We start from the raw sequence: 12,349 nt of genomic DNA, 5'->3' as shown, positions 1-12,349 counted from the left end.
AAGACCTGTGACTGAGCTTGCTAAGTCTATGTTGACTATGATGAGCCATGAGTGCAAGTGAAAGACCACACCACATGACCTGGCGATGCAATCACACCCATAGGCGATGCCATAACAGTGCCCGGCGATGCCATAACAGGGCCTGGCGATGCCATAACAGGGCCTGGCGATGCCATAACAGGGCCTGGCGATGCAATCACAGAACCTTCCGGGCCTTTTCAGCACACAAAGACGCTAGGAGAGTTTTCCCACCCCAGATCAAGCATAAAAGGCCGTTCAGTTCCCGGCTTGATCATTCCTTCTTCTTTCATCCCCAACTCATTCGATCATCCGCACCATGCGCAGCAACCTCCCAATCTCTTACTGCAACATCTGCGGTGGACCATTCGAGTCTGCGAACCTTCGTCGGTGGTCCACTGTACGAGATGGCGTTGACAAAGAACGTTGTTGGGATGATTCTTGTGGCGGGGAGTGTTATGAGAACGGCTTTATGACGGAGTCGGAAGATGATGGAGGATGCAACCCCGACTGCCACGGCCTTGATTGCAGTACTCAGAGGGGATATTTCGGCTGGATTCTTGAGGACAAGGACATACGCGTGAGCAGCTTCCCTCAATTTATTTCGATGGCTCCAGTTTATGACGCTTCTAGTGGCTCGACGACGTCCGGATGATATGCCATGCCAACCACCCTGCCGCAGACGAAGAGATAGACGAGGAGGGAGTCTCCTTGTCGGGCATAGTAGAGCATCCCTTGTGCCTCATTGGGAGTACATCACTGACCAAGAAATCCAGGGCGTTTATACTCAACTCGAAGGCCTGCACATTGCCGGTGCGGCAATCCCTAACTTGCACCCAAATACTGATGGCTTCCTCGTCCATGGCCGCTGTGTGGAAACTCTTTGCAAGGTACGCAAGGCCTCTAAGTCAAAATACCCAGAGTCCACCCTATCGCGTTTGTTCATCACCATGCAATCTTCTCCCCTTAAGCGTCGTGTGAACGTGATTGATTGGAATGACCCCAGAACAACACGCGGTGAGGTAGAGATGTTCCAAAAAGAAGAAAGGTGGCTGGCATTCTACGGTCATGAAGTACGTCTCCCCTGCCATACTCTACTACTCCCGATCTGCCATATGCATTTACCTGATCTACTATCTAACAGTTCACTCTTCTTTTTAGTGGTTGGTCATGGACACCGATACCATCATCGACTACACAACGCGCATCGAGCACGCAGCAAGTGCCGAGGTCGTCCAGGAAAATAGCCCTACCTGGGGTCCTGAAATACAGCGCTCTCGCCCCGAGGATTGCTTTAGCATATTGCCCCTCGAAATCCCCCACATGATCATGAAGCACCTTCCTTCCTCATCCGTGCTCAATCTTTCCATTGCTAGTCCAACTTTCCACGCTGCATCCAGGCATCTCCCACAATCTTTCTGGAAGTCCCGGCTAGACCACCGCTACCGCTGGCTTATCAACTACGACGAGTTCTCAGAAACGCTAGCAAAGGTCCAGGGTCCAATCAACTACTATGCCCTCCTCAAAGAGTTCGAAGACTTGTCCGCCGATGTCGAGGATGAGGGCGATGAGGACCATCCAGCTACAAACACATTCGGACTTCGGAACTGGCGGCGAATCTGGAATTGTTGCGAGGCCATCCTGGATAAGATCGTTTCAACTACTGCCGTCAACCGCGACGGTACCATCTCACTCCTTCAACCTCCTTCCATTCCACCCACAACAATAGAGGAGCTTTGTTTTTGGCCCGCTCTTTCCTCCCTCTCTGTCTCTTTTGCCCGCCCCGGAAAGAAGGGATTCCGTGGGTTCGAGGCGACACTCAAGGACCGATATCTGCGATCGCATGACGATCCCGAACTGGAGACTGTTGGCGACAACTGGAATTACGACTACATCGATGGACGCAACAGAAAGTCGGGGTTTCGTCTTGATACAGAGCAGAAAGAGATTATTGCCGGCATGACTCGCTGCTTTGATGTCGACGGCAAGCTTGTCGGATTAGTGGTGAGTCTACTCCGTGTCTATCTATTGATGCTTTCATCTCATTCTATACTGCCCATCCTACTTCGCTGAGGATACTGAGTGACTGACCACTTGCCGGTAGTTTCATACTTTTCAAAAGCGCACTCAGCGGAAGCGCAACTTTCCTCTGGGCACCATTAATCCCAGGAACGGCCGCACGGTGCAGACGATGCGTCCCTCGGACAGACATCAAGCTAAGTCTCTACGCGTCACTTTTGTCGGCGGGATTATGGAAGATGTCGAGCTTAATTTTGGATACATTTTTCCTTGATTACGAATCGTTGATCTGGAGATTGGCCGTAAAGTGCAGCTAACTTATTCAAGCTGGCCACCGTGCTACCCAATGGGCTTAGAATGCCTTTGCGGATCTTTACCGTGAGTCAACTTTTGATGTCCATGCTGGCTGCCTGAGCGTTGGTTGGATTCACGTCGAGTACTGTGCCTTGCTTACTCTGCTCTGTAATATGGTTTTTATTTTGTTCTCTTTCTGTGTTTCTCTCATGGCCTTGTCTGATTTATTCTTGTTTTACTTCGTCCCCTTTGATTTGTGTGTTTCTCCATGTCTTCCTCCTTCCCTCTTGTTGGGCCATAACAGCGATACTCCTGGTTACATATGTTTGTTTAGTCCACCCTCTTCTTCTAATATATCTCAAAAGAGATCAAAGAGTGGTGTGGCATGGTTGCGTTCATCAATTCAAGGGCTTGTCTCATTTAGTACTTCCATTCCATCCACCAATCATTAACATAAGTCATTTGAATCCATAATCGAGAATCCGCCCTGTTCTGAATTTATCTTTACTGCCCGATGGATATCACCAATAGTAGAGAAGTAGTCAAGACTAATAAGCATAGAACAGGACACTCTCATCATTACTCCTCCGAATCTTGCGATTCGCACTCATAAGCCAGAACCGCATCGCCCACGCACAAGCCGCACACGTAATCGAGAACGCCGCGCTCGAGGACATGGCGATCGTGTAGCGTGGTTCGTCGGAGGAGGGCCAGAGGTACTGCACAGACACAAACATTAGTATTGGAACTATAGAAAGGGAGAAGGGTAGAGGTAGGCGGACTTACCGGAGTCCAAATAAACGAGACATTCGCGCAGGTATTCACGATCGCGAGCGCGGAGGCCTTCTTCTCTTTTGTCTGCCCGCAGGTGCTGCTCACCCAGCCGAGGATAATGGAGTTGACTGCGTACGTCCCAATCGCGAAGACGACCATCGCAAAGTATCGCGCGCCGGTATTGAGCGTCGCGCAGCCGAGCACGAAGCCGAAGATGGCGATTGCCTTGGCGACGGTGATATGCCATGTGCGCTCGTTGAAGCGTCCTGAGCTCCAGGACCAGAAGACGGAGATTATACCGGCGATTAGGTAGGGTGGGCAAGTGAGGACAAGCGTAATGGTTGTGTTGAATCCGAGAGTCTCGACGGCGGTCGGGAAGAAATTCTTGAACCCGTTTGCGGCGAGATGCATGTGCTGCATGAAAGCAAAGAGCCAGACTCTGGGATCGCGCGCGGCTTCCTTGAGTCCGCTGAATGTGCTGGTTTGGTGTCGGGCGCCGACTGTGTCGGCGACGATGCGGTCGTGCGCGAGTTGCCGCTCTTCTTCGCTGAGCCAGCGGGTGTGTAGGGGGTCATCTGGGAGAACGAAGGCAGCGCCGATGGCGACGACGAAGGTCACGGCGCCTTGCAGGATGAAGAGCCACTGCCAGCCTGAGATCCCGGCTAAGTCGTCCATGCCCTCGAAGATTCCGGCGGCGATGAGGCCGGCGAAGGCCGTGGCCAGGATATTCCCAGTGTATAGAATGGAGATGCGCGTTGTAATTTCCTTGCGGGTAGTAGTAGTAGTAGTAGTGATATTTAACGCCCCGGGGATTGCTAGGCGTACGCCTAATGTTCCAAACCTTTCTTAGGGTATAAGGGCATGCCGCCGCAGGGTAAGTGGCTTATTTAAATAGTTTATATATAAAAGGCTTTTTATTTTAAAAAGTAACTCTTGCTAACACTTGTAAGCTAGGCACCTATTTTTTACTTATTATTTTAATATATAACTACTAGCAAGTATTATTTATTACATGCTTAATAATTTAAGTATTATAAAATACAAGGGCCAGCCCTATTTATAAAAAAAATATATTAATTAAAGCTAGTTATATTAAAAAAGGGTATAAAATAAAAAAAAAAAATATAGTAAAGTAAAAATAAATAGGATTATTTAATACTAGGCTAAATAATTTTTATAAAGCTAGGGCGCGGGAAGCCCTAGCAGGGGTAAATAAACTTATAAAAGTTTATAATTTTTAGTAAGAATATAAAATTTTTAGGCTTTAGTTTATAAAGGTACTTTAAAACCTTAACCTTAATTATTAGTAGCGCTATAGGGCGCTATAGCTATTATTAAAAGTATTATTAAAAGTACTAGTAAAAAACTAGGTATTTAAAATTCTTGCTCCTCCTGCAGGAGCAAGTAACCTTTATATTTTTATATTAAAAGTACTTATAATATTACTTAAAGTTACTATATAATAACCTTAATACTAGCTAGTAGTATAAAATTAAATATTTTAATATAAGCTTTAGCTATAATTTAACCTAGTAAAACTTTAGCTTTATAAGCTATTATTTATATTAAGTTAATAATTTTATAAAAATACCTTTTTATTACTTAGCTTAAGTAATTTAGTATATTTATTTATATAGGCTATATATTTTACTTATAGTAGGTTGCGCCTTTAAAAAGTTAGTATTTAAAAGCCATGCTTTTATAAAAACTGCTTTATTAGCTAGCTTATTAGCTAGCTTATTACTTATAATATTTATATAGCTAGGAGACCACCGCAGGTAAATAATATATTAATTTATAAGCTAGTATAATATTTAAAAGGCCTAGTTAAAAAATAGCAAGGGCTACCCGCGCGTGTATTAAATTATTAAGGTATTATTTATATAAAGCTAGTAAATAAGTATTTTAAAAAGTTTTTTAATTACTACCTTTAATTTTTAAAGCATGCTAATAGCCTTAGCATTATAAATATAAAATTAGGCGCTAATAGCTAATAATTTTTATATTTAAAAATATTATTTATAATATATTATATAGCTATAGCTTATATAATATATACCCTAGTATATTTATTTAAAATTATTACTAAAAATTATTACTTTTATTATTAGTAGTGCTTACTATTATTATTTAAACTTTTTTATAGCTAGCTTTTTAGCCTTACCCTTAATAGGATTTTTTAAGTATTCCTAGGAGTAATAAGGGTAAGCCAGAACTAGCCTTAAAATATTTAAAAAAAATATTTTTATAATTTATACTTTAGTTTTAGGCTTTTAGCACAAGCCAGTGCCTTATTTTTATAAAATTTTTAGTAATATTACCTATGCTACTAGTAAATTTTAGCTATTTATTAATTAAAGCCTTAAAATAAATTATAATTAAGCTTTTTTTAATACTACCACCGCGGAGGGGAGTCTAGTATTTTTAAAAAAAATTATTATAAATATTATATAAAAAACTAGGAGTACACCGCGTGTAGCTAAAGCTAGGGTTTTTTTAATTACTTTAATATATTAGCCTAGCTAGGTACTAACCTTTAAGTCTCGCGCGTGCCTTTTAAGCTTAATTTTATTATTATACCATGCCTTAGTACTATATAATAAGCTAAAAATAATATAAGTAATAATTATTTTATAAAAAAAGTTTACAGGCAGGCTATATATTATATATACTAGATTATAAATATATTATATTATCACGCGGGCTTTAGCTACTTATTTAGTAATATATTAATATTAAAAAAGCTATTTATTAAAAAAAATGCCTAGCTAGCGCAGCACAGGCTATTTTTAGCCTAGTATTATAGTAATAAAAATAATTATTAGCTAGTTATTAATTACTAGTAAAAATAATTTATTATACTGCTTTTAGGTAATATATAGTATTTTTAGCTTTTTAAATATAAAAGCTATCTTATTTTACTTCCCCTAGGCTAATATATTATAAATATTTTTTACTAGGTGCTTATAATTATTATAAAAAAAGTTACTTGCGCGGCTTAAGTAAAAATTATTTATATAATTAAAGTATAGGATTAAATTTACTAGTAGTAGTTTAGTAATATATAATAAAAATAATATTAAAAAAAGGGGTAAACCTTATAGCATGTTATAATATATTAAATATATTATAGTTATAGCAGATTTTAGGCGCACTTTTATGCTTTATTTATTAAAAAAACTTATAATTAAGGTTAAAAGCACGCGTAGCTAGCCCTACTTTACTATTTACTAAAGTAAGTATTATAATAGGATAGTATTAAAGGCGCCTAGGATATTTATAATAATTATAATAACCTTTTAGTTTTATAAAAGTATTATTTTTATATTATAAGTAAAAAAGGCCATTAAGTTTATAGCTAATTACTTAGGTAAAGTATTATACTATTATAGGCTTAGTACCCCTTATACTAGTATAATAAAAGTAATATAACATGCTATAATTTATTTAAGTCCCTTTTTTAATATTAAAAGCAGTACTATAAGATACCAGGATTAAAATAAGAATTTATTTTTTTTATTACCCTTTAAAAATATTACTACCTTTATAAGCTTTTATAATAAGGGGAAGTGCCCTAGCTACAGGTAATAATTATATAACTTATAAATAGCTTGCCTAACATGTTTTTAGTAGGCTTTTAAAATATAAATAATTACCTAGTCTACCCCGGGAGAGGTACTACTTATACTAATAATATTTTTTTTAACTTTTTTTAATAAGATTTTTCCTAGCTAATAAAGGTGCTTATTTCCCTGCTAGTACTTTAGTGCTAAAAAATTAAAGTTTAGGTTATTATTTATACTAAAATATTTTAATATAACCTTTTATAAGATGTTAGCCTTTTCTTGTATATTTTTAATTACTTTACTATTTACTAGTAATAGGGGAGTTTTAAGCCTAGGCTCTAGCTTATACTATACTATTATTTAATATAATTTTTAATTATTTTTAATATTATTAATTATCTTAGTTTAATACACGTGCTTGGTTTTATAAACCATAACTAAAAACTATTTTTTTTATTTTAGGGTAAGATTTACTACCCAGGCTTAATAATTCTTTATATATTTAATTAACTATTAAAAGATACTATAGCTCCCTGGGTTAAAGTATTTACTAATTACTTGTATAACTTTTATAATAGTATTACTAAAAAATTTAGTATATTAATTTAACGCCTTTATATTTTTTAGTTCCCTAAGTTAAAAAAGGTATATTATTTTATTTTTTACTAGCCTAGCTAGGTGCTTAAGCTTATAATTTAATATACTATAATAATATTATTTTAATATTTCCTCCCCGCGCCCTGGCACTGTAGTAACCAAAGTTTAATAATTAAAGTTATTATATAACTTAGGTATTACTAGCATGCGGGTAAAAAAAATATTTAAAAAGGTTAGGTTAAAAATATAGCTAGCTTTGTGTATAGCTACACCTAGTTTATTAATATAGCTAATATTATTATTACTAGCCCACCTAGTAATCTTACTACTATAATATAGATTATTTACCCCGGGCTTAAAAATATTATAGGTAGTATTAAGATTTTTATTAATTATATAGTTTAGGGTAGGGATTAATATAACTAGGTAATTAATTATTTTATAAGTAATTAGTTTTTAATATATATTTAAAACCTTAATATTATTTATTATAAGTTAAAGCATGTCCTAGCTTTATATTAAGTAGTATTATTTAATATATAGCACTTTTTTTTATAAATATAAGTAAGTATTTTAGGGCGCTTTTTTAACTAGTTTTTATAATTATTTTAAGTATTTACTAGCACGTAGTACTTATATACTAGGTAATTTTAAGTTTTTATACCTACGGTGGTTTAGGGCTTTTAAATATAAGTAATATTATAACCTTACTTATAAGCTAGTTATAAAATTATAATATAACTAGGTATAAATTTACTTATATTTACCTAATAAATAATAAAATCCTATTATTACTAGGTATTATTATAGTAGTGGTTACTATAATACCTTTTTTAATACTTTAGTATTAAAACTTAAAAAGGATTTTAGTATTAATTTTTATTACCTAGGGTAAAAAAGGTATGCCTGTATTAGCTAGGGCTAGTTAAATTAATTTAGTAAAAAGTTATTTAAGGTTTTAGTTACTAGTAAAAGTATTAAACCGCGGGGTATAATAATTAATAATTATTATAAAGCCCTGCTTATTTACCTCTAACTTTTTTATAGCGCGCTTTTAAAAATTCTTTTAAGGTAAAAATCTTATAGTTTTTACCTAAAGCTAGGTATTAATATTAACCTAGGCATGTATATTTTAGTACTAGCAAGTGTTATAATAATATATATTATTAAGTTTTTTTTTAAATAAGTAAATTAAAGTTTTATTTTTGCGCCTAGGGGCTGCTAAATAATTATTATATTTAGCTAGCTAGGGGCCCAGGTAGTTTATATAATATATAAGGTTTTTATAATTTAGGTTAATAAAACCTAGGTGGTTTATAACTATTATACTATATTATACATAGCATGCTATATAATTATAATATGCTAGGTGGTAATATTTTTAGTAGCTAGGGTTATATTAAAAAACTAATTAATATTTTTTAATAAGCTAATAGTACTTACTTTAGTTAAATAATATAAAGGTCTTAGGCTACTTTAAAAAAAAAACCACCTAAGTAATATACCTAGTGTTAAAATTAGGCCTATATTTTAAAAAAGTAAGCTTAACTAGCTTTAGTTTTATTTAGGCTATAACTTTATTTTAAATTAGCTTAATAATATTTATTTTATTATTATTATATGCTAGGATAGTACTAGGCACTTTTTATATTATATAATTATATTACTTTTAAAAAATATATATATTAATAACGCCTAGGGTGCGGTAAATTATACTAATTACTTTTTTAGCTACTAAAAAATTTTTAGTAAAAAAATTATTAAAAATAATAGCCTAGCCCATGCAGGTAGTATTAATTCTAAAAATAACTATAGTTATAATTAATTTTAGTATATATTTAATAAGGGCTTACTAAATAGTATATACCTTGGGGCATGCTATTAGCTTATTATTAAAAAAAATAATTAATACCCTATAATTATTTTATATAGTTAAGGCTATAATAAAGCTATTACATGTTAATTAGGCTACTAAGGTGCTTAATAAAGGTACCTTACCTAAGGTAATATTAATTAGGGCGGAAAAACTTACTTTAAAAGGGGTGGGTTAAGCCCTTAAATTTTTAAAAGTTAAACCTATTTTTTTAGGTAATAATTTTACTAAAGGTTATTATAGTAACAAGCTAGTTATATATATATAAAAAAATATAATTAATATTATTAATATTAGCGTAGCCCTTTAAAAAAATAAAGTATATAAACTTATTATAAATATTATAAATAAAGGCTTTTTAATCTTAAGTTTTTTACCTAGTTATAAAGCTATTAATAATAGTTATAAAGCCTATAAAAACTTTATACTTAATATATACCTAATATTTTTATTTATTAAGCTAATTATAAAGGGCCTTTATAACTAGGCTAGGTTAAAAAGTTAGTATGCTACTATTTTTAATAATAAAAAAAAAAAATAGGCTTGCTAGGGCCCTTTTTTTTTATTTTTTTATAATATAAAGGTTAAAGGGGGATAGGGGATTTTATAGCCGGGTAAAATTAGCTAAATTAAGGCTTATAAGCTAGTTAAAAATACACGCCTTAATTTTAGCTATCATGCCGCGGGGAGTAGTAAAAGGGGGAAAAAAAGGTTAAAAATAAAATTAGGATAGTAAAAATATATATTTATAATAGTTTTAAAGCGTCTGGAGCCCTTATTCAAAGGTACCCCTAGATTACTGAGAGTTGTAAAGGTGTCCTTGCGGGTATAGAAGATGGAGAGCATGTAAAGCGCGCCAGGGTAGTAGGGGGTTTCTGTGAGACCAAGGAAGAACCGGACTAGGAGCAGGCCGGTAAAGTCCTTTGCTAGGGCTGTGAGGGCGCTGACCACGGCCCAAGCGGCCATGGCCCCGGACATGTAAAGGGATGGGCGGAGACGCGTGATTAGCATGTCTGTAGTCAAGGTCAGCTTTCTGTTTCGATCATTTGTGGTGGCCAGACGTACTACTTGGGACCTGGCCCAAAATGTACCCGACGAAGAGAATGGACACGCAAGTCTGATACTGGGAGGATGAAAGGTTGAGGTCCTCTTCGAGGTCGTTCAGGCGTGCGAGGGCAATGGCATTGCGATCAAGGTAGTTGAGCCAGTACATCAACCACAGCGTGGGCATAATCCAAAAATCGAGCTTTCGCACCAGGCGGATCTCAGCTGGGTCGGTCTTCTTGCGTGCGCCGGAGTAGTCGCCAGCTCGCTGCTGCTGCTTTTCCTGGCCGATGGTGTCTTCGCGGTGCAAAGCCTCGGGCTTCTCATCACCGACTTCTAGGGTTTTCTTTTCGGACATGGTGACGCTTGTTTGAGAAGAGTAGGCAGGGAGTGAGAGCGAAGAAGCAAACTGGATGCCCCTATCCTGGTCGACCTGACATGGCCAATTTATACCTTTTCATTATCATTCTCGTTTGTCTGTGTTGGTGCGACATAGCATGCCAACGCCAACTCGCCTACCCCGGACATGTCACCCCGCACGAGAGTAACATTCTCCACTGTCCCCAGGTTGATCATCCTGAGCTCGTGGCTTTAGGCTCAAGACCGGTCCCAAGCCAACGAGACCCAATCAAACGAGGCCTAGCAGCGTAAGGGTCTAGCTGTCGCCATGCCGAGATCTCTTGAGCGGGCCCGGCGAGTCAAGATACGACGTCGGGTGAAGTAGGCTTTTTAGGAGGAGGGGAAGCATCTAACTTAGGCTTCTTGAGAGTGAAGCCCAAGGAATCCTTCGACTTCTGTATGGACACGGGACGAGAGATCTCCAGTCCCAAGCTGCACAGCCTCGTAATTCCCGAGCTTGGCCGACGGCCAGCCCGACGAAACACCACACGGACAAGACATGTCCGGAAATGGACAAGTAAACTCCGCCGTCAAGCTATATCTTCGTCTTGGTCCCCCAAACATTTTAACTTTCCCTTGTTATGTGGCTGATGCCAAATGCGCCGGGCCTCTTGGGCCACGATAACACGATTTTGCCAAGCGGAAATGTATCATGCGGCATTTTTGTTCAGGCTCGTCCGGTATATCCTCGGGTTGACTTTTTCGACTTCTGGATTGTTGAGGATGTGCTTGGCATTGCGAGGCGAGAATTCGAACCATTCGGAACACTCTCTAGGTATATCGGCGGGGCCAGATCTAGCGGAGAGCGTCCGCTTGACAGTAGTGTCTTTTCAACTCGCTGGTACCTTTAGGTATTAGCCGCTGGTGTCAATGGTCAGCGAAGCGTCATACCATACTAAGCAGGATGCATCTCCCGGTCAGACGGCTCCCTTAGCCTCCTGGCGTTAACTCGTTGTCTTCAATTGGTTGTACTGAATTGCCGAGACTAGAATCTGTCCTACGCATCTTGCCTTCCCAAGGTTTGCCGCTTTGAAGCTTCCCCGCGCAGAGTGTTGTAGGGCGCGGATGGGATTGGCAGTTGATGACGAGCTGCCTGGGCTTGTACGAATGACTCGTAGATCGGGACCCAAGCGAGACGAGAGGGTGTAGTTTCCGAAGTCGTGCTCGATGCGGGTCGGCCATATAGGTACTATTGCGGTGGTGAAGGATAACACCTCGCTGCCCAGTCCGCGGGATGCCTGTTACGGTTTGCCGACCTTGTCAGACGTTTCAACGCCGATGCAGGCGACTGAAACCAATCCACCAGCTGACGCCGGGAATCATGAATGTGGAGGACGGTATGAGGGGGAAGGTGAAGCAAGTGGAGTGGACTTTGATGAGCAAGCGGAAGGCGTCCATCGACGGCGTCAGCTGACAGACCTTCTCTCTCCCACTCCTCCGCATCTTCCAGGGCGGGCTTTCTCTTTTCCCCATGTTTTGTCAAGCCATTCCACCTCTCGCATTCCGGTTTCGACGTTGATAACATCGGCGTTTACACACCCTTGACAGGAGAGCCTTCCTCGTCATATGATGGGCTGCGTGTGAGCGGTAATAAGTGGCCATCGAGACTTGGAGGAGCCGCATGCTGTACGATAGGTAAAGGAAGCGACTTTGGACGGACTCGGTAAGCTAGTGATAAAGGCGAACATTTTGGCATGCACTTATGAATATATAGGCCTGTCTTACTCGGCTATGCGGAATAGTTGTGCGGCCTGTGCCGATACCC

General features: G+C 38.1%; 3 protein-coding genes across 3 annotated transcripts; 1 reads left to right on the top strand and 2 right to left on the bottom strand.

Annotated features, from left to right (window-relative positions):
- Positions 1-337: 337 nt before the first annotated feature.
- Positions 338-2,311, top strand: DSM5745_04148 (uncharacterized protein; the record flags this gene model as incomplete). Its single annotated transcript, XM_026746164.1, has 5 exons — positions 338-598; positions 652-741; positions 795-1,091; positions 1,180-2,022; positions 2,123-2,311. 5 exons carry the CDS (start codon positions 338-340, stop codon positions 2,309-2,311), a joined length of 1,680 nt encoding a protein of 559 aa, XP_026605160.1.
- A 568-nt stretch (positions 2,312-2,879) lies between these two features.
- Positions 2,880-3,780, bottom strand: DSM5745_04147 (uncharacterized protein; the record flags this gene model as incomplete). The annotated part of the gene is made up of 2 exons (XM_026746163.1): positions 2,880-3,050; positions 3,118-3,780. 2 exons carry the CDS (start codon positions 3,778-3,780, stop codon positions 2,880-2,882), a joined length of 834 nt encoding a protein of 277 aa, XP_026605159.1.
- A 5,825-nt stretch (positions 3,781-9,605) lies between these two features.
- Positions 9,606-10,543, bottom strand: DSM5745_04146 (uncharacterized protein; the record flags this gene model as incomplete). The annotated part of the gene is made up of 3 exons (XM_026746162.1): positions 9,606-9,629; positions 9,931-10,154; positions 10,207-10,543. The coding sequence occupies 3 exons, from the start codon at positions 10,541-10,543 to the stop codon at positions 9,606-9,608; spliced, it is 585 nt and encodes a 194-aa protein (XP_026605158.1).
- Positions 10,544-12,349: the final 1,806 nt, after the last annotated feature.

This window comes from Aspergillus mulundensis, assembly GCF_003369625.1.
Source record: "Aspergillus mulundensis strain DSM 5745 chromosome Unknown scaffold_3, whole genome shotgun sequence".
NCBI classification, from domain to species: Eukaryota; Fungi; Ascomycota; class Eurotiomycetes; order Eurotiales; family Aspergillaceae; genus Aspergillus; species Aspergillus mulundensis.
This window is presented reverse-complemented; position numbering and strand designations above follow the sequence as displayed.